Source organism: Salminus brasiliensis, chromosome 8 (genome assembly GCF_030463535.1).
Source record: "Salminus brasiliensis chromosome 8, fSalBra1.hap2, whole genome shotgun sequence".
Classification (NCBI taxonomy): Eukaryota; Metazoa; Chordata; class Actinopteri; order Characiformes; family Bryconidae; genus Salminus; species Salminus brasiliensis.
In genome coordinates, this window is record NC_132885.1 from 24,899,878 (window position 1) to 24,922,915 (window position 23,038).

The 23,038-nt window shown below is 41.0% G+C and overlaps 1 protein-coding gene across 1 annotated transcript in view; it reads right to left on the reverse strand.

The window, feature by feature from the left end:
- Window positions 1–580: 580 nt before the first annotated feature.
- mao (monoamine oxidase) overlaps window positions 581–23,038 on the reverse strand; it is a 49,614-nt gene continuing 27,156 nt past the window's right edge. The window contains exons 4-15 of the mRNA XM_072686222.1: window positions 14,129–14,233; window positions 13,767–13,858; window positions 13,499–13,640; window positions 10,870–11,019; window positions 9,246–9,405; window positions 7,944–8,040; window positions 7,284–7,337; window positions 7,117–7,174; window positions 5,422–5,519; window positions 5,119–5,230; window positions 4,357–4,419; window positions 581–4,205 (exon numbers count right to left, since the gene is read on the reverse strand). Of these exons, the coding sequence (XP_072542323.1) occupies window positions 4,050–4,205; window positions 4,357–4,419; window positions 5,119–5,230; window positions 5,422–5,519; window positions 7,117–7,174; window positions 7,284–7,337; window positions 7,944–8,040; window positions 9,246–9,405; window positions 10,870–11,019; window positions 13,499–13,640; window positions 13,767–13,858; window positions 14,129–14,233 (1,287 nt within the window). The 3' untranslated portion in view covers window positions 581–4,049. The remainder of the gene's footprint in view (window positions 4,206–4,356; window positions 4,420–5,118; window positions 5,231–5,421; window positions 5,520–7,116; window positions 7,175–7,283; window positions 7,338–7,943; window positions 8,041–9,245; window positions 9,406–10,869; window positions 11,020–13,498; window positions 13,641–13,766; window positions 13,859–14,128; window positions 14,234–23,038) is intronic.

A 23,038-nucleotide genomic window follows, 5' to 3' on the forward strand; every position in this document is an offset into this window, starting at 1 on the left:
ACATAAAAGTTACATTTACAATGTAAAAGATACCCCACTCTCCCCCACTGAGCCCATTCTAAACTGGACCCACTAGAATCTCACCCCAAGGAAACTGTAAAAGTTGGCAGCCCTGTAATAGTTGATGTTCACTAAACTACTCATTTAGGATGGAAAATGGCCTGTGTTCACAGATTACAGTCTGTACATGGAGTGAACAGAGACCCCCTCCCCACACACTTCCCCAAGACATAGGCCCTTTAATGATCACAGTAGGGTTCTTGTGTTACACAGCCTAGCCTTTTATTTTATGTTGATGAAGGAAGTGGGCTATTTGGGCTTGTGTTAGAACACTACTGAGTGATCCGATGGGGAGATTTTTAAGCTAAATGAATAGCTCTGCTATGCCAAAAGATGGAAAGAGCTTCACTGTTGGATCCCGAGATCTCATCTTACTCTGACGGAAGGTGCTGCATTAATCCCCCTCTTTCTTTAAGTGTGTGTGTGTGTGTGTGCCAGCCAAAGCAAAGGGCAGCAGTTCAGATGTGAAGGCTGTTCATACACTGATAACAAAAGAGCACCACACACACACGACAAAGCGGGAGGTAAATTTCACATTTTTATTACTGGCTGTGATGTGTTTGTACAAAGAGATCAAGTAACGCAATTACGAGAACACTGGACACTGCACACACACAGAATTTGACAGAGAAATGGGCTCTTGCTGTAGCACTACTAGTGCAAACAAGAAACAGGTTTAAACTAAGGTCAGGACGGAAAGCACAGGGGCTGCAGTAAAGGCCGGCACTAAGCATCATAACAGCACACACACATACGCACGCACGACTCACCAGGCCGATGGAGAGACATCAAGCACAACGTTAGGACATTAGGACAGCACTGACAGGGTCACTGCAGTGTTACTAAGTTCACAGTCCACCAGCTTTAAAAAACCAAACATAAAAACTAGCTAGAAAAGGTAGTTGAAGTTACACCCAGGTAACTGTTGGTCAGCTTTCTGTTAGAACGTTACAGTCAGCAGTCAGGCTTGGCTTACCCTCTGGTTCACATCCATCCTCTCTGGTTTGTCGGTGGCTACCTTAGGATCGAGGGACCTGCTTTTGTGCTTATAATGAACTAATGAATGAATAGTAAACTTCATTCTAGTGGATATGCTGTTGTATGAGATTCTGGACACTGGGGATGCAGTGGAGACTATGAAGGTGACATTTATTGTATGAGATCTAGTGCTGCTGGACAAAAATGCACATAAATATCTCCACTGCTGTTCAAAAGTTTGGAATCACATTATCGATCATAAAGCTAGTCTGTTGAAGCTGCGTGTAAAAGTGATTGTAATAGGTTGCTACTGCTCAGCTAAAGCTGTTTTAGATGTGTCGTGAATGATGAACAGATCTGTAGATGTAGGTTAAAATCTTTGTGAGAAATTATGTTGCATTTAATGCTGAAAGACATTAAAATAAATATCTAAAATGCCTCATATTTTAAAAAAGTGATAACCATATCACATAGGTACCATATTAAGAAATTGCCAAAATTAGACAATAACAGTATAACAGTTGGCATTAATAACTACTTGGTGATTAAAAAAGCAGTACAATGTGAGAAGTTGTGTGTTTTTGTGAAAAAATAGCATGGCTGTGATGAAGCAGTCGTATGTCATTTCACAATAACACACAACCTTGAGTGTTCTGCTGCTTTAATACAACAGTTCGAAAAAAAATGGAGTACATAATAGAGTAAATAAATAAACTGAGCCGTGAATGAACCATTTAGCCTAAATCGCAGCTATCCAATAAAAAACATGTATCTCCATTTTTGTCCGTTTTTAGTTTTCTCTATGGTTTGAACCCTGTAGTCGCTCTGTACACTGTATAAATAATTCTGGATTAATGAACCAATAGAAATGCTCAACATACTTGGCATGTACTCTTATTCTACATTAACCTTCCTTCAAAGTTAAGATAATTTTTGCCTTTTTTCTTAAAAATAAAGGTGCTTCAAATGGTGCTTTAAGATGCAGGAGTGTGAAGAAGCCATATTTAAAGGTTCTTCAGTTGGTTCTTAATGGAACCAAAAGTGATTCTTCTATGGCTTCACCCAAAGAGCTATTTGAAGCACCTTTATTGCTTCACCTTTATCTTATAAGAGCGTACACTGTATATAGCTTATAAAGTGTATCCTGTATATTATTGAAAAAAAAAACAACACTGTTATTCTTAAGTGATTCCACACTTATGAACGTTTGAGCTGTGATCCACAAACAACACACAGATGTGATCCTCACTGCAGGAAAATGTTGTGCAGAAGATCTAATCTGCAGGAAATGTATAAAGCAGCAAGTCCACTCACTAAAGTAGCCAGAGACTCATCCAGGAGCAGTGTGCTGGACAGGACAACCACAGAGGCACTTGAGAAATGAGGAACACTACTAAATATTTAAGGCACCACAGACAACACACAGACAACGCATCTTTGGAACAACACCACATTCCACACACATTGGGCTTACACATACAGTGCGTTCTTTTCTAATCTTGTGTTTCTTTTAAGGATTCATCACATTACTTGTATTCATTTGCTCACATAAAAAGAAAATAATAATCATGACGTAAGGAAAATCAAGTGTCGAATTCCCTTGGCTTAGTAATCAATGATGCTGTTAAAAAACACCCACAGTAAGAGAATCAAATGGTGAAATCTCTGATGACATCTGGGTCATAATGACAATACTACTACTTCCTGCTTTTGGCTAGAACCTAAAGTTCTAGGTTAACTGTAAAACAAAGCCTTGCTTCACAAATAGCTGTGACTTTTTTTGTTTGTTATCTAGGGTCTAGTAACATGTACACATGTAATGTCAATGTACGGACACTGTTGTACAGTTGTGAATGTGAGGGGTAGAAATTCTCAAAACCAGCCTTCGACCTTTCTGCAATGGGTTTATGAAGTAGAACTAATGAAGATAAAGACAGTTTTATGTTGAGATTATAACTAAGGCTCTCTTTACATTTATATATATATATATATATATATATATATATATATATATATATTCTTTTTTCCAATAAGTGATATGACTGTACATAAACAAATGAGCACTAACCTAACTGCTTGAAGTACAAATGGTGATAATGTCTTGCCAAAGGTAAATGAAATAAAAACATATGCATATGTCAAATATATGCCTGCTTATGATTAAGAACAAATAATCTTATCTGGAAAAAAAATCATTATACATTCAAATGCTTGCTTAAGATTTCTTTAGATCAGACGTGACACATGAGCCACCATCGTGCACAGCAGCTTAAAAAGATCTCAGTACTTCTTTTCCTTAGCTTTTCCAAGCATGGAATTTTAGAGAGTTAAATCCATCTGAATGGCCCACACTGGCCCACAGGAGAGGGGGCTAGCACATTATTGAGGTCAACCTCTCAAAATGTCTGGATGACATCTCCATAGCACTGTGGGACGGAATGGAGGAGATATCGTTAGAGATATCATTAGAGATATAGGATAAAGGAGAAGGGTTTGCAGCTTGTCTACGGTCATGGTCTATGATGTGATATAAAAACAATTCAGATTTTTTATCCTTGTTACAATTCTGAAAATCTTATTTCATTTCAGCAGCACCTAAAATCAGCAGAGGTAATCCATTCGACATGAGAATATGTGTAGTGATTTTTCTGGGACAACTGTCGTACAAACAATATTGGCAACACACAATAATGGAATGTCCTTGGTCACTGTGGCCCCGCAACACTGGGCCAACTATTCAGAATTACGTCTACTACTTAACACTGCCTCTGACTATGGGCTGTAGTGTATCCACTGATAAGGGCATTTTAAACACCACAATCAACCGAATCATTATTGGGAGAATTCTTCATTAAGACGTGATTGAGTGATAAGAACATGATTGAGTTTCAGATCTCGTCTCGGTGACTTGAGCTCGTGCCCAGTCTGTACCACAACCTTGGAAAGGTGACTGACTGGTGAAGGCAGTCTTAACCAAGGCCAGTTACAAAAGCTACACAGCGGGAGGAGCTCTAGCATCGGGGGAGGAGTCCCTTCTTACAGGCCACTACACCAGCTACTGTGGCGACTGTCAAGAAAGAGGACACGCCCACAAATTTCAGGAACCCTCCGACGGACGGCAAGTTTCTTTCCCAGAATGTGGTCTCAAACGGCAAAGCAGGGATGTCCTGGAAACAACATTGTTCAACAGTAGGTATTAATATAGTATAGAAGCTCACAAATAAACAAACAAACAAACAAATAAATACATACAGAAATGATCCCTACATACAAATAATGTTATAATAATATCAACAATACTATAACTGCATTACGTACCACTGATTCAGGCTCTGGTTGCCAGATCTGATTTGAATGGAGCTTCCCCATTGCACACAAAATCTGAAAGACAGCAGGACAGAGATGCACTCGATTAAAGAGTATATAAAGTCTACAGGCACTAGGAGTGTAACAATGTGCCTAGCTCCTCCCACCTTCAGCTCCAATCTGATTCATAATTTTTTCTTCTTTGAGACTTGTATGAATCGAATCCCCCAACTCCAATAATCTGGTCAGTTGTGGTGCTATCCACCTTAACGTATCAACATTGAATGAGATGCGACCATAAACTAATTCATACGAAGTGAGTCCAGTCTGACCTAGACTACTGCTGTAAACACTGATCATATGGTGGCTAGCTTTGCTAACCCAACATTCCATCAGGCTGCTTAACGTTATAGGTATGTAGAGCATAGCTAACTAGCGCTACACAACACACAATTGTGGGACACCATGTTCAAAGCAGTGAACCTGTGTCTATGGCTGACCCTCTAACTGAGCGTACTGTACTACTCATTTTGTTTATCATGTTTATTATTGCTGTGGTTGTAATCTATATCAATGGATCTGCTGCCGCACTGCTGCTGCAGGCTCTAACACTAAGTAAACAAAGATGGGCCTCCCCCTAATTGTTTAATGGGAAATAAGGTGGATAGGGGTCCCTTTTTCATTGGTGGAAGGCTGGGAACTTGTGCAGCGACAGGCTACAAAGTACACCTCAAGGTATGTACACACACGGTATAGGCTAAGGTGCTCTCTCACCTCTCTGGATGCTCTCTCTCCAGCCTGCACAGCTCCCTCCATGTAGCCGCTCCACTCTGTGGCAGTCTCAGTGCCTGCGAAGTACAGCCTACCCACAGGCTCCCTCAGAACTCTAAACAGAGATAGAGAGAGAGAAAGAGAGAGAAAGAGAGAGAGAGAGAGAATGCTACATTCACATACAAATCTGCTAACTCACATTATTTGTCATTTGGGATGCAGACTGTGCCACGGGAGAGATACACGTTTGTAAGTTAAGGGTAGATAAGGAAGAGCAACAACAGACAGTCATGAATGTGTACTCACTTGCCATACTGTGTAAGAATGCCAGGGGGAAAGTACATTGTGTAGCAGCCACCTGAGTATTCCTCCTCACACCAGTTCTTCTCTTCATAGTGCACCGGCTGAGAATAAAGTAATGAGTCACAAACGTCCCCAGGCTATATATATATCAGTTCTATAAAGTTATTATAAAGCAAGTTTAGAAACTCTTTCAAATGATGTTTTGCTTCTTTTCTGTAATTGCAGCAGTTTATGTACATTTAAGAAAACTTTCTATTTCTTTCCTGAATTTCTATAATTAGGGGAACAAATTTGGCCATAACCCTTATACATGCTACATTTTACATATTTTTTTACAATGTACACACACAAACACCATATGAGAGCACTTAATAGTTCTACAATTACAAAGAAACTGTAGTCTGTCTGTTTCTCTGCATACTTAGTTAGCCTCCTTTCACCCTGTTCTTTAATGATCAGGACCCCACAGGACCACCACAGAGCAGCTATTATTTGGCTGGTGGGTCATTCTCACCACTGCAGTGACACTGACATGGTGGTTGCGTGATAGTGAGTGTTGTGCTGGTACGAGTGTATCAGACACAGTAGAGCTGCTTTAGTGTTTAAACCCCTCAGTGTCACTGCTGGACTGAGAACGGTCCACCAACCAGAAACATCCAGCCAACAGCTTCCTGTGGGCAGCGTTCTGTGACCACTGAGTAGAGTTTAGATCAGACCCAAAAAACCTAGACCAACCCTACCCGAGCCCGTGCACATTCTGTCCGAGCCTGCCCTATAAACTGTCATTATGAGCCTGAGCCCGATTAAACCAGACACTTTTTGAATAATGTAAACCATTTTTTTTAAATAAACCAAGACAACATTGGATATTCTTTAATTTCAAGCTGTGGTAAATCTCGGCCCGACCCAGCCCGAGTACGGGTTGGGCATCGGGTTTGGGCTCGGGTTTGGGCAGAGGTATCTACACTCTACCACTGATGAAGGACTAAAGGATGAACAGCACAAACTGTGCAGCAACAGATGAGCTGTCTCTGGCTTTACATCTACAAGGTGGATTATCTAGGTAGAAGTGTCTAATAAAGTGGACGGTGTTTAAAAACTCCAGCAGCACTGCTGTGTCTGATCCACTCGTACCAGAGAAACACACACAAACATGCCACCTTCATGTCAGGGTCACTGCAGAGCTGAGAATGACCCACTACTCAAATAATACCTTCTGTGTGGTGATCAGTCCTGTGGGGTCTTGAACATTGAAGAACAGGGTGCTAACAAAGTATGCAGAGAAACAGATGGACTACAGTCTGGAATTGTAGAACTACAGAGTGCTCCTATATGGTAAGTGGAGCTTATATAATGGACAATGTGTGTAGAAAAAAGGAGGTGGTGTTAATGTTATATCAATATAACAAATTCTTCAAAAGTGGATGAATTATGTCACCAGTTCTGCCCTTTCAAACGTCATTAGAGAAACTACACTGGCTATGACTAACTTACAGATGTCAGTGACTCTTATGATGCATAGATTTAATTTGATTTTGAACTAATTCAGACATAACTGACATTTAACTCAACAGCTCAACTGAACGGCTTCTGCAACCAATCTCTTATACAGCATTTCTTTTTGGTCAAGTCCTTTGGTTGCGGTCAGTTGGTCAGCACTCTCATGCATAAATAGCTTAGAGAAGAACAGAAACTTACATGCAAAGCTTCTTCTGTGCCTAGGACACGTGCATAGATCTCACAGATCCTCTTCTTTCTTTGGGGGTAAAGAACATTCCTTATTCTTCAAGTAACATTTCCCTTCAGAGTCAAAAATGGCAGCAGATGTGAGAAACTTCAAAAGAAACACTTTGACAAATATTTACCTCTCCTCCTTGGTAAGTCCAGCCAGCCTTCTGCTTTTGCGTGCAAGGATGAAACTAGAACAAAACATTGAAAGGTCTTTTAATCAGCTGTCTCCAAGCAGAACGCCATTGCATTCATTTAGAAAACAAGTGCAGATGGGAATGCCACATGCTTAAACCATTTCGGCACAGTGTGTTGGAAGCATGGGCGGAAGCATGTGTTGGAAGCATGGGCGAAAGATAGACAGAAACCCCAACTCTAACAAAAGGAGTGGATTCAGTTTTGATGGTGGAGATAACCTCAGCCGCCAGAGTTGTATTAAGACACTGGAAATCACCCACATGTCCAACACTCCAAAAATAGAAAATCCTAATGAGTGAGACCACATCATATGAGGTTATGTTAGCTAGAATAAAAGGCAAAGGGCCTGTGGAACTGGGAATTTTGGACTATTTCATGGATCATCTCACTTCTAACTGAAATCATGATTTTGAGACTAGAACAAAGAGATGTTTGTATACCTTATTATCTCACCTTATTATTATTAAAGGATTGGGGTTTGTACAATTTGTATCTGTGTGTATATGTACCATATAAACTCTTGTTTGCTGTGTTCAAATAAAAAAATGAATTACAAAAAAGAAAACAAGTGTCTGATCAGTGTCCACAGTTTAATTTACCCCATAATTGCAGGCACTGAGCCATCAGGCTTAGTGTCATCCAGAGTCAGGCCGATAGGTGCGTCCTCTTCCTCAATAACCATGCTTCCGCAATAGCCTGGAACAAGAAAAAAAGTTTAAACACACACACAAACTGTATATAATATGAATTTGTGATTAAACCAAATGCTTCAAAGGTTGGACGAGTCCACTACTACACAGGCCTGATCACAAAGTAATTCATGATCTTAGACCACATCTTGTCGATATTGAGTGAACACAGCAAGGCAGCGGTGCACCAAGACTCTTTAACCTAGGCCTTTGTTTCAGGCTATGGGGGCAGCTGTGGTCTAAAGGCTAGAGAAGCAGTATTGGGACCGGAAGACTGTCAGTTTGATCCCCTGGGCCGGAAAGGAAATGGGGCAGGGGGAATGAAGGAGCAGTGCGTTCTCAACATTCTTCTCTCAACATTCATAGTACCTTTGCTCCCTGGCAGCTGAGGTGGCTGCCCACTTCTCCATGTATGTGTCTATTCACCGCCCTGTTTACTAGTGTGTGGTTGAATTCTGTTTGTAAAGTAGGTTTCTTAATGTCAACATTTGGTTAGAACTGAAGAAAACATCCTATATGGTCATGCTAATTTCTGCTAACTCCCCATATTGGATTCCAGCAATATGTTAGCACTAAGCTAACAGCAATGTAACTGTAACATACATTAACTGGCACATCTTGTGTGTAGCAGTTTTACAGTTTTCTAGACTTATTCAGAAAAGATCCCTGACATGGATCAGCCACCACTGTTTTCCAAAAACCGACCTGGTCCTAGTTAGACTACTGATCATACTCATGGTCAGTGACATAAGTAGGAATTCCTGAAGGCCCTGAGTCACGTTTTTTGACAAAACTGGTCTCACCAAATGGAAATTTAGAAAATCACAGAAAAATGTTTTTTGAATTTATGTTGGTGGTTGATATGTTATGCCTCACATGTTATGTTATGCCAGTGAAGTGCCACCCAATGGGAGAGTTCACTTAGATGCAGGTACCACCCCGGGTACCACTGAGATAGATATTTAAATTTAGCATTTCACAAATGTTACACTTTTGCTGGCAACAAAAAATATAATAAAAGTAAAACCTCCTACAGAGTGTAGAAACAAGAACAATTCTACTGAATAATTACAAAGTATTTTACAGATTTTATTTAGTTCCCAGAAATCACTTCTTATCAAGGCCTAACAGAACCTGAGGAATCCCCCAAGCCAAAAGAAGCAAAAAAAATGTTTTCATTCATATTTCCAATAATTTTAATAAACTGATTACCCTTCTTCCTCCAGAAGTTCTCCCTGTAGTAGACCATGCACTTAATGACAGAGCCCATGGGTACCCTGTGGATCAGTTGATTTCTTAGTGGGGGAAGTTCAGGGTTAAAGTGGATCTTCAGGTTCAGTCCTGGTGGTATGGCAAGGATCACATATTTGGCCTACAACAGGAAAGAGAACATCACTCACTGCATTGCTAAAAACTACATTTTAAATGACTGTGGTTTTTGTAAAATGCATGAATGAAAAAGGAAACAATACTACACTATAATGAACATTTATACAAAACAGATGTTGTATAAAATACCCACAGCTGGAATTCTAATCATACTAGCTTCAAGTGCAAAACTGTGTTCAGGAGCATTTGAAGTAATATCAGGAGAATTACAGTAGTCAGTAGTTTTCCAGAGATAACAGAATATTTTTTTTGAGATCTCAAGGAATCAAAATGGATTTTCCTTTATTACTTATATGGTGCTTTCTCCTCTTATCACTCCTGAAGAGATGTTGGCATCTGTAAGATAAATTGGCATCAGTTTGAAAAGAGGTGGTGACTCTTGCATGTATCAGAGGAGACATGTGTGAAGTCCTTTAGAGGACTGGTCCAGTCAGCAGCACTGGTGGAGCACTAAGTAAACTGTGTTTCCTGAGTGGACACTCTAGAGCGTCCAAGATTTCTGCTAAACATTGTTTTTTTTTAATTTACTTTCTGCAGAATACCCTCTTACAAATAAAATGAGCCACAAATGGTTATTTTAACAATACCATCGAGGAACAAATTTTTATAAAAGAGGTATAAATGTAAAAGGGTAAAGAACATTTGTTTAAGGATCTTTAAGCCTTTAAAAGGTTTTTCCCACTCTCACAAGTCACACATCTCTCTTTCCAAAAAGCGGTTCTTCTATGGTATCACTTAAAGAACCATGTATAGCAAATTTATTTGCAAGAGTGTAGGGTAAATTACCCAAGATTTACTGAATATGTCTGTAGTGAGATTTTGAGATGGATCTCCTTTGAGCCAATTACAAAAGCTATACAGCAGTGCCACCTACAGAATTGAACACGCTTTTGGTAACAGTCTTGTTGCAAGTCATCTGCAGCACTGAAACTAAAGCAGGTGAAGCGCAGTGGTGTGTATACTGTGGGAGACGTGAAAGAAGGATAATGAGAGCGTCCCAGTGTTTGCCCTCAGCTGGGCCAACAGGGCTAATGCGCTCTGCAGCAGCAGTGCATAATGAGCTTTAGCAGGAGAAAGAGGATGTGGTCAGGGCAGGGAGATGAGGAGCAGCTTAGTGATCACAATCCCACAAGCTTACATGACTACATGTACACTTACACTTACACACACACACACACACACACACACACACACACACTGTCTACAGAAAAGCCCTTTCCATGCCAACTGAAACTCTAGGTTTAGAATTCAGAACAGTCTAGAGAAGAAGAACATGGCTCATCATGGAATTGCCTTAAAGCTTCATGGCCCTATTCAGGGTCCTTACAGGAGAGTGAGCTAAAAGCTTACCTTGGAAGTTTTTTTTATGAGTGAAGGACTCCTTTATGACTTCTAGCTGTACAGAGGGTTACTTAAAGGTAATTTAACATGCAGAAGGATTTCTTACCTTGTAGGTTTCCTCATTGATGGTTTTGACCACTACCATGTCTCCGGTCTGGTCAATGCTGTAGACGGCGCTTTGCAGCTTCACCCGGTCTCCCAGCTCTCTGGCCATACACTCGCTGATCTGACTCGAGCCTCCGACAAACTTACGCTCCTGCCATAACAGAACAACATTATCATCACACTGCTGATTTAGCTCTGGTGTGTTGCGTGTTGTACTCATATTGCAACTGAAAATTGCCTCAGTATGACTACAGTACTATAGAATATTTAGAAAATACAATCCTTACACTTTACGGTTCTTTAGAGAACCAAATTGGCTCTTCATGCCATCACTCCAAAGAACCCCTTCTGGGCACCTTGTTTAAGAGTTGCTAGACAGATTAATGAACTGATAGATACAGCACTGTTCACCCTTCATTGAATTTCATTTACAGTCAAAACGGCCATTAAATACAAGTTCTTCATTTCTCAGGAGAGACTTCTGAGAAGATTAGATATAATATAATCCACTAGGACAGGGAAGAGGGAATGGATGTTTCTAAAACTGGAAGAAAAAAATGGAACTCCTAAAAACCACCCAAGACCAGACACACCACCAAAACCATGTCCATTAGATGAACAGCTCTTGGGTGGGGCACTTTCATTGGAAAATAGGATCAAGCGCCACTCTCGCTTCAGCACTGTGGGTCTGAAAAGATGTGGAGCTGATCAAGACAAGGGAAGGCCATTTTACCAGGTATCACTTTCTTTTTTTCGTCAACAGGTGGCACCATAAGGCAAAGACTTGAGAGGGAACATGTGCATTCTGCTCTGCTCTGCTCTCTAAACTGCAGACCACATTTCCTTCTGAATGGCTACAAGCTTAAATCTCAGACAGGACACAGGAGTAATCCAGTTAGTGAAAGATGGTGCTCTAATCAGCAGTAATCCTACGAATATGTTTCAATATGCCACTCTATGGAGGGGGGAGGGGTCATAATATGTGCGTCTCTCGAAAGATTGTACATTTTGAGCTTGTATTTAATGATTTGATTTTAATTATTTTAAATAATGAAGTAGCAAATATTTTGTGTATGTGTATAAATAACTATCATTAAGTACATTTAGTTGTAAAAAACATGCTTTTGCCAGATAATCATAAATGTGGTCACATGTTTTCGTGGGTGTGGTCATGCAGCATTTATATAATTTGAAATTTCTGATTTTAGCATTTATTAAAAATAATGGAGGAATTCCGGTAAGGGGCCTTAATCAGGGTCAATAAACCGAATAATCTTCTGAATAGGTGTCCTCCTAATAATTAAACTACACTAGATCCTCATTATATTGACAGCCAATCATATTTCTCTGTTCAGAAGTGGAAAAACATTTCTACTGAATGTGTTGATGTTACGTTCATCTGCCAGCAGGAGTGTCTTTGTATGTAAGCTGCAAAACAATGGCCTCATCTCCTGCCATCGCATACACCAACCGCTGACAGGGCAAAAACACACACGTGACCAATCACACAGCAAATCGCTTCAATCTTCAACACACACACACGCTCATCTCCTTCAGGAGGGGCCAGGCAGCAGGAAATCACTCTGAACCTCATAATAAAGTTCCCTAATTATCCCTGTGCGTCCCCCCTCCTCCTTCTGTATCCATGGCAGCCGAGCATTCAGCGCTGCACCAAAGCTCCCCTCCACCTCCCAAAAATCAGCCACTGCGAGTGCTATGATTAACTAAATTAGGGCTACAGAATGGAGAGTGGCACTGATTACAGGACTTCGGGACATGAAAGCCTGGTTGGGGTGGCCCTGGCTCAATTCCCATTGCTTCAGCGCACACCTGTCTTTTCTATGGAGCTATCCCTCTCCAACAATACTTACCCTGACACATGGTTACCTGGCTACACCTCCCTGTCTCTTTCTCTCACTGCTCACACTGTAAACACACAGATGCAGACACTGTGGAAAGGTCACACGCACACACCACTGTGCAAACGGCAGTGTCGACACGGTGGGGGTCATTCAGCTGTCAGCAAGCTGCTTTTGGACTGCACCCACTGTAATTCAGCTTACCTCTAAAAAAGCACATGATTCATCAGGTCTTGTGGCGCTAGGGCTTAATGTCATGCAACACCTTATGAGGAACTGACGTTACACAACTCTGCAGAAAACACTGCACAGTTCAAGGTTTTTCAGTCCACCTCTTTTGTGTGAATTCTGAAAATGTGTCTAGAAAAATCTAGTAAAAGTAAAAAAAAATTGGAAGTATATCGTTTCAGAACTGTTTGCTGCAGTGATGTTGGCAGAAGTTCAGTGGGTGGCACTAACGAACAGCACTTATTAAATGGGCCACTGCTCGCTCTGCCTAACGTCTCAGAACTGTTAGGGCTACAGCCCTGCATGTATAACTGACAGAGGGCTGTCAAAACCGCTCTACAGAGCGCTAATAAAGGTTAAGACCCCTCCAGCACATTCATTCATTAATATAGCATTAGCAAATAGCTTTAACAGATTATTTTGGAAACTGATAACTTGTGAGGAACTTGTGAACTTGAAACTCTGCCATGTTCTGGTTTTAACCACTAAAACAGGTCCCTTGACCCCCCAAATTATGTCCTGAGATTTCCTGGGCTAGCTTACCTGGCCACCATTGGTGGTGGAGAAGATCCTCATGGTGCCTCCACACTGCTTGACGTACCAGAGGAACCAAAGAGCCGACACCTCATGAGGCTCTGAGGTCACGTTCACGTTGACGAACAGAGTGGCAAAGCGGCGGGCAGAACTGAGTAAAAAAGATAATAATATTAATAAAGATGCATCAACAATCCATGTGTCACGAAAACACCTTCTCTTAAAAAAGCTTCTGTCTGAAGGAGATGTTGGTGCTCTGGAAAGGTATTCCATGTACCTGGTCCAGCAAACCTTGTTGAAGAACTCCTGCATGGTCATCTTATCCCACTCCTCAGCATGAGGGGCTCTCCATGGAGCTTCTTTGGGGATCTGCAGTACATAACCACAGTCAGCTACACTCCAAGGAAAATGGGTTCGATAGATAGTGCTGAAAAAGAGCTTTGCTTGCTATGCATAAAGGGTTCATATTTATGAGTGGACTATGAAGCACAATCAATAATAATCAGTGCCACCTAAATGTGAATCCCCAACTGGGACGAACTAAAAAGATGAACGATCAGTTATATCCCTGCCAGAGCAGCTTAGGCCTACCAGTGGGTTATTACTGCCTGCAGTGAATGGGGTTACATTGGACTTTACCTCCATGCCCATCTTGTCCATAGTCCTCCAGAGGTTGTTGTAGTCCATCAGAGCTAGAGGGTTCCACATCGGTGGGAAAGGCCCCTTGAATGGATATGATTTCCCCTAGGAACCACAAAACAGCCAGCATGAGAGAGTTTCTCGCACTTCTGCATGCCACCATAAAACCAAAATGACGGTGGTAATAATTGTCATTGGTAGACGTAACGTCTTTTTAATCACCATCATATCATCATAATTGGAATTACAATTACACTTTGGAGTGGAAACCTTTTCTGCCTGCCTAAAGCATACGTCACTGCATTTCACATGGCTCTCATTCAAATAAATGAGCAAAAGAACAAAGCGGGGCTTCTTTTCTCGCAGCCTTTACTGCCGCTCACAATTTGAGATCAGACATAATTAGATTCCAGGGTTTTTTAAAAGACGACACGGGATGCCATGCAATCTTGGCGCATAATTTACAAATTATTTTGACACTTTACAGGGGTCCCGGTATAATTATAGGTCCTCGAGAATTATAATTACTTGTGTAAGCGCAATAAAACAAATCCTATAATCACAATGAACTGAACACTAAAATAGCAATTATTTCTCTTTGGCACACAGCAGCAAAATGACACAGTCCGTCGGTTCACACACAGCATTTCATTTTCACAGTAGTGGAAACGCTTAGTCAGGATGATAACAGGCTCCATAGCTGGCCGATGGGGTAACAGTAAGCAGACATGACTTCATACCTGAATTGCTCTGTTGCTAAGGGGCTCTTAAATGAACGCAGTTATGGCTGATTGATTAATATTTGACTACATATTAAAAGATATGACATACACCAGAGGAGATAAGTTTCCCCTAATCTACGTTCCTCTCTAATATGCCTCTAATAATTGCGCAATTTGTTCGGTCTCATAATGGGGTCATTGATAAAAGGGCCTACTATGATCATCTGGACCTCAATCAAGGTTGCACGTACACCAGTAAACTGATCCCGTCCATTCTGCAGTAACTGTTCAAATTACACCTCCAACTGAGGTTTCAACACTGTCCTGGCTTTGACCTCCAAGGTTTTATCTAGAAGGGGACTTTCTTCATGCAGGTTCATGCAGCACTGAGCTCTGGAAAGCCTTGTCAGTTTCTCACCATATAAGGAGTGAACGGCACGGACTAAAAACAAGCTACTACATAAATGATTCTGCAACGATTTGGACAATGAGCTGCAGAAAAATGCTAGCTGGAGCTGTCAAAAGAAGCCATCACCAAGCAGATGAGAATGTGCAGTGGTATTGCTATAAAGGCCATGAGGCTTCTATAATATAGCAGTGTTATCAAGCAGTTTGGCTTAAGGTTTTACTGGACCACCAGTCACTAAGAGAGTGACTGCCCAACTGTGCTCAACACCCTTTGCTGAAATAGCACACACAAACAGTAGAAACCATTAGGCTAGAAACACTCTTTAAACAAGTACATGAACGCAAGCGCAAGCAAGCCACTCAGACATGGGTTTTGTGTGCGGGTACATTCTAAATTGTGTCACGATGCTACAGTGAGAATCAGGCCTGGTCAGGCCACCTGTGTGCTCTTTCTCTCTATCAACTGTCATAGCAGACCAGCAGTTTGACGAGTTTGACAAAGGCACCGCCTATTTTTGAAATGCCACCAATGCAGCATTGTCAGGCAGCCAACATGCTCGAAGGAAAGCGTCGGGCCCCAGCTCCATCGCACCAGGTTACAGACGCAATGAAGGAAGAAAGCGCCATCTACCCACTCGCAGAAAGCACAGCCAATTGTGCTCCCTCAGACTCTGGCTGCTGATGTGATGGCAGGGCTGCATGGCTCGGGATTGTAACTATACCACAGTAGCAGCGCAATAGGCCAATGAGCTACTCAGAGCCCCTCTCAGCGTTTTTTTTATTAATAACTGTCCCTATCTCAGTACGACTTTGGGCAGAATTTGGACCTGAAGTGTAAGCACGGAGTTCCTTGGAGGACTTGAAGGCTGCAATAGCAAACCAATTCACGGAGAACACATATTTAGCTGCTGTCCTTTACACAGGATCACTCGCTCAGGCAAGAAGGCCAGTGCTGTCACACTAAGAGTCCTGTATGACTGAAATTTAAATAAGGTAAGTTGTTGCAACAGCAATAATAGTGAAAAATAATAGAAAATGTGTTGACAAATGATTTTGGTGATTTGTGAGTATACGTAGTGGGTAACAACATTGCCCTCTCCATAGCAGACTGGGGTTTAATTGCTTACTTGGGCAAACACACTTCGCTACACTAATAAGACTCCATGGGCAAGACTCTTAACGCTAAATTCTCCAACCAGTGTAACATGATTCCGATATGAGTCGCTCTGGATAAGAGCGTCAGACAAATGTCATAAATAAATAAGTAATTTTTGTTTTCAAAGACAAATTGGTTCAAAATATACACATTTTCCTATCAAAATATCTACCATCTATACACTTACACTTAAGTACAGATCTACTATCTATAATCAAACACTTAGCAGGTTTGCACGGCAAATGGAAAATAAAGCACAGCCAGCAAGCCTCCACCTGCACCAAATTCCACAAAGGCAACGAAATTTCCTTCACCAGCACAATATCCCAGCATACAGATGCAATCCTTTTAGTCAGTTAAGGTGAATGATGGGTGTGTATGATGCGTGTGCATACATGAGAGGCTAGGCATTGCATTAGAGGACAGTGCACTGCTCGCCATCCAGCAACAGGTCTGTTCCCATGGTGACGGAAGTGGGGTGAATGCACAGACAGAACAGAAGACATGCGCTGCATCTCTCATCTCTTAGCCACGGCTAAAGCCTTGTCTCTGTGCTTCCTGCTGCAATCGCTCTCCACACACACACACACACAAACACACACACACACACAAAGGCAAACCTCCCCAAGATTCAACATCCTCGCACACACTAAAATTGAGACCACCTTTAATCTTCATCTACATTAATCACTGATGTGCTGAAGTTGCCTGACTGGGCACTTTGGTCAGGAGACTGACAGGGGAAACTGGGCCTGGCCTTTAGGATTAGAGATATAAGAAAGCTGATTAGCTCTGTCTGTTTGCTCGGATGCTCACCCTAATTACAAAGCGCTCTGCTCATTGTGAGGCCTTTTACAGGCTAATGGTGGCTTCACGCCAGCGCATGACTGCTGAGTAACCGAAGCACTACGATCATAAAACTTTCAACATGCTACAGCAGTTTAATTACACCGGTCAGAGCAACGAGGTGAAAGTCACGTTTCGCTAAACCACGCTGCAAGCATAGCTCTCGAAGATAACGAACTGCAATCAGCTCACATGTCATTTACACATCCAGTGAGTGCAATGATCAACCAGTCTAATGTGACTTGCGTTTTTTTGAACAACTCCCTTATACAGTAGAGTTTGGCCAACATCTTTTTTGAGCAGTATATGCGGTCGATAATACCAGTATCAAGGAAAAGCCCACAAATTCCTCATTCTTCTTCTGAACACTACTTGTTGGATTGTGGATAATGTACATAAAATGAGCAACTGCTTCTTATTTAAGGAAAAATATTCAAATATTTGCAATTATGGTTCACAAAAGCCAGGCCACAAACGCCAGGCCTCATTCATCAATATCTTCTTCAGAATGTCTTCTTCAGTCCCTACAAAACGTTTAACTCAGATTCATAATGTGTTTTTAAACTGCAGAATCGTTCACAGCTCTTCTCTTATAGTGATGAATCCCATTTTCCTTGTAAACTGAACAAACCCCAAATAGGAAAAAAACACTGATGAATGTCAGAGTCTTTGTGAATACTATATAAGTGGGTCTTAGGAAGGGTTGGAAGGAAGGCTGGTGAATGAGGCCCAATGTTCTAAACTGCAATTCTCACGCTTTACACAGTTTTCTAATGTAGGCCGCTTGACACTACATTTTAGAGCTTATCATAAACACACAGTTCTATCTGTTTATTATTCAGTTTATCTGTGCAAACTAAGCATTCTAAATATTTTAGTAAAAAAGAACTGAAGAGGGCAGAGGAAGCAGTCAACAGAAATAGGCATGACCTCAGAAAGCCATCATTTTTATAATACAGAAACTAACAGTACTTTAAAAACAATCTCCGTTTTTAATGTCTTTAATGACATACAGTCTAGTAATGGAACCACTTAAACTGATCATTTTAGAGGCTGAAATTCTAAGACAAGAACATCCATATCAATAATTCATAGATTTCTTCTTAAGAGACAATATTCTTAAGAAGCATGAAAAAAAATTAACAATATTCTTAAGAAGCATGAAAAAAAGCTGACCTAAGAAGAATTCACTTTTTTTTTTTTTTTTTTTTTTTTTTTTTTTTACATCAAGCTTCACACTGGTAAGGAATTTGATGCGTATAAATCCTTTTTTACAAACATACCCATGCTTGTCTACTTGGATCAGAAGATATTTAAAATTTATTTGTGTGGGGTTATATATAGTCAGTAAAATGAATAAAATGCAGATGTTGTGAAGTATGCATTTATAATTCTGCTTGTCTCATTTTTGCTGTCTGACGCTGCATTCCCAACTGAGGATGTCTGCGGCATCACCAGGGAGTGTTTAGATCATTTTAACTGGTAGAGAGTGTGTTCTGAATGTTGCTCGCTCGACCATTTAAGAATCATCTTATATATATAAAATTCAAGAAAGATAAATACAAAAAAAGCATCCAGAAAGTAAAAACCCTCTCCAGGATTTTATTCAAACAGCCTGGACGGCTTTAGTTAGCTCAGACCAGCTGCTGAGCTGTCTAGGCAACTGGAACAAAATCCTGGGGAGTGCATTTTACCTTCTGGACCTGATTTTGACCTCAATATTCCTAACTACCACAAAAATCACTGAATTTAACATCTTTATATCCAGCTAAGACATACAGCAGCGTTCCTCAGTTGTACAAGACATTACCACAGTACTGCACAGTCCACAGTGTAAGTGATTTTTTTTAACTGTATTTACTCATCAACAAGCTTTAATTCCCTATTAATGTGCTAGCTGTGGGCTTCGATCCAGTTTGGCACATTTCTGATGTGCTTTCTCTGTTCTGAGAACAGCATGCATTCTGTTGTCCACCAAATTAGTTTGCAGCCCTCTCCTGGCAGCTGACACTTCCTCCAACACACTTTGCAGATTTTCATTCATTTCAGTACACCAGCACCAACATCAAGTGTTTTTCTTTGAATAGAGCAGGCAACCCTCCATAATTAGCCAGACCTTGCACAAAAGGAGCTCCAACAAGAGGCTGCAGAGGTAAAATCCAGCATGAGGCCTACAGATAAGTTTATCTAGAACGAAGCAGGGGGTAAATTCTCAGCTGGTTTCATAACGGGTGAATCCTCCCTGATTTCTAAACGTGGTTATGAAATGGGTGAAGGGGAAACACCCCTGTTGCCAAACACAGGGCCAGACAGAGACAGAGAGAGGGGGCGTGTGAGCGAAAGAGAGAGAAAGCGGGAGGGGAGGGGACGGGGAGAGGGAGCCGGTTCTTTCAGGACTGATAGTGATTGTCTTTTGATGGGGAGTGCTGCTATGGTAACCTGCTGGGAAACTACGGCCAGCAGAAGAGGGCAGGAGAAGAAAAGAGAGTGGCCTCAGAGCAGTATAAACATACAGAGAACACACACACACACACACACACACAAAACGACAGCATGCACAGTTGTCTGCAACGAATCATGGGTCACCCGCAGGCCAAAAATGGCAACTGTCAATGCAAAAAGCACATATTTTCCATTCATTATTTCCCAGTATGTTCATATACTGTCCCCTTACAGACGTACGATCATGTGAATTAAGCACATGAGGCCACCCTATCCAATCTGCTACACGGAAATGACATGGAGGAGAACTCAAGCACCGAGCCTACTAAACAACTTGAGCAGCTGATATAATCACTAATTAATCATAATTAATTAATTAGTGATACTGATTTGATGGTCATATCGCCCAGCACTACCCTAAGTAGCACAATGATTCAGAAACTGTTATATTACTGTAGAAATGAGTTAATTAGGATTTTTGAGTTGGTTATGGAAATTTGGGTTAAATTCTTGGGTGGGAGAACAAAAAATGTGTATATGAATGCAGTGTCTTGAGGAAGTTTTTTTCCTGATAATATCTCAGTGTTGAACTATTAGCCTTAAACACGACAAAGCTCAGACACTGAAACTTTAATAGAGAAAATGCTTTAACAACTTTTTAGGTGATAAATGGATGATCAGTCATTGGGCTGGATTAAGTGAGCTAAGAGAGGAGCAGCTGTGTGTGTGTGTGTGTGTGTGTGTGAGAGAGAGAGAGAGAAACATGACATATGGGAGGGGTACGAGTATGAGAGTTAGTTTCAATCCATATTTCAGCATAAATAAAGTCTGAGCTCAACAGTAGTGATGCTGTGTTTACATGGCTAAATTAAAGAGCTAATACGTCAGTAGGCTCTGTAAAGAGAGGGACCTACAGGAGGAAGCTGGTGCCAAACTTGGAAGCATTATTAATCTGCGTTACAATAAACAGTAACTTAATCGTGTGTGACTTAAACTTAATAACGTGTTACCGCTGACCGCACTAGTAAAAATGTTGCATAGTGCTGCTTTAAACTGAAACTGGCCATCCGAGTAACATCTTGCATGGTAGTACAAATTCAAACTACTCAAATTTTATAAACTAAAGCAAATCATATCATGTTCTATGAAATGCTGATGTGTATGTGTTTTGAGCAAAAGTCCAGGCTCATATTTGGGCATGTGTTTACAGAGACTGGCAACAGTCTAAACCCAAGGTTTGTTAGCAACGTTAGCCTAGCATCTCACATTCTAAAAGAAGCACAGTTCAGACAAACATGTCTCTTATCACCTGGATCTGGACCTGGGGTAAGTGATAACTCAAGTTAATTTAATTATTGCCAAACTATCCCTTTAACTGCTTCAGACGTCTGGTTCCCATCACCACCACTGTGAACAATTCTGACAGGGTTTGTTGAACACAGCATTTCACCGCAAAACACTCCAAATGACTTTTAATCTTAACCAGAAATTCAGAAAAATCAGTGGAAATCCTTTGTAATTGTCTGCATGTGCTCGGCTGCATGGTCTGCAGTGCTGGCCCTCCGAAATAGGTCATGTCAATATAACACTACTCTGCGAGCTCTGCTGGAAAAGAAACCAGGCCAACTTTTTTTGTGCAAGGAATAATGCATGACTTTGTATCTCACAAAATACAGCAGTTTTCAGAAACAGTATCTTTAAATATATATCTTGTCTTCCCTGGTCACAGTTTCCAGTCACCGTTTTCATGCATCCTTTCATCATCTCTGTATTGTGTAGGGTGTTTTTTTTTTTTTTTTTTATTGCTGCAATTCTGCCTGTGGGAGTACTGCTGACAAAACACATGAGGGAGCAGCTGACGTGACATCAAGCAACGGCTCAGTCAGACCGCATAAAGCAGCAATACATAAACCCACCAGAGTGCCCTGCAACGTTTAAAAGAGGCCAATGTAATATTCTACCACTGTGCTCCATGGAGAGCTGGAAATCTGCACTGGATCTCTGACTCAGATGGTGGTGGAACTTCCTGAGCATGAACAATGCTTGAAGACAGTTAAACTAATGCCGTACAGAAAGGACACACTGCATCTTGAAGGAAGATCCCCTGCTGAAAGGACTCATGGCGGGTTAAGGATTTGCCTCAAAAAGCACATCAAATCAACATGCATAATTCACACCCTGAGTCACCCCTTTAAAAGTGCCTGCATTTACTCTTCCCCCTTAGTAATGGAACTTTTCATTGAGGACGATGATTTTTTTTTATGTAGGCAACATGCACATGAACATGCATCCCATCATGGGTGGGAAAACAGATGTATTGGAACATACCTCACACCTTCAGTTGTCTAATGTTGTTACTGTGTATAATGAACGTTTGTAATGTGGACTGTGAGTATTTATCACTGTATAAAAGAGTAATAATGCTGTCTTTATTGTTGGATGCACACATTCAGAGACTAACCGTGCATCCAACAATAAGGACAACATCATTGCTCTCTTGTATAGTGATACAAAAACACACAGCTCTAAAAAGCAGTTTACTATGCCTAACATGGACAGGAATTGGTTCCAGGGGCAGTCTTACTTAAAAGACCACCCCCCAATTCTAAAATAAAGAAGTTCACTTCCACAGTACAGACAGTTCATATATGCTATAAACAAAGCTGCAAAAACCATCTGTTCTGAAATCACCCACTCACACTGCAGTTCTCAGGAGTGTTCTGGCTCTGAGTGCATTCTTAATAGGGAACGATACAGGACAGCCACTCAGAACAGAGCTCATTGATCTTTTATCTATCATAAAGACAGAGTAACAGAAACACCCTGTTTAATTCGAAGCGATAAAGAACAAGCAAAGGTTGTAAAATGATTGTTTAACAATAATTTACAGTGTTTCCTCAAGGACGGCAGACCAAAGACCCCCATAAATTAGGCAAGATGACATAAGAGATGAAACACATTGATAATAGACTGCAAAACAAACTTTGTAAACTGTTTTTTTTTAAGATCCATTTCTACATATGGCGTCTTTCGCCTACTGTGAACTGGCAGTTTTCGTGCTGATAGATGCAAGCTGTACAGGGCTGGGTTAGTAACGTTAGCTAAGGTAACCTGGCCTTAGCTTTTTTTTTTTTTATGAAAAGACTGGCTGCCTTCCTCTGGGTCCATTTTAAGTCACATGTGGTCTACTGTGGCATTTGTAATTTAATTTAGCACCGTCAAAATGCTGTGTGGTTCGTTGTGCCGCACTGAGGAATTTAAAAATGCTTGAAGTCATGAAGAGCCTGTGTGCGTCGTTTCAAATTTAAAGCCTCTGCAGAGTTTTGTAATTGTAGG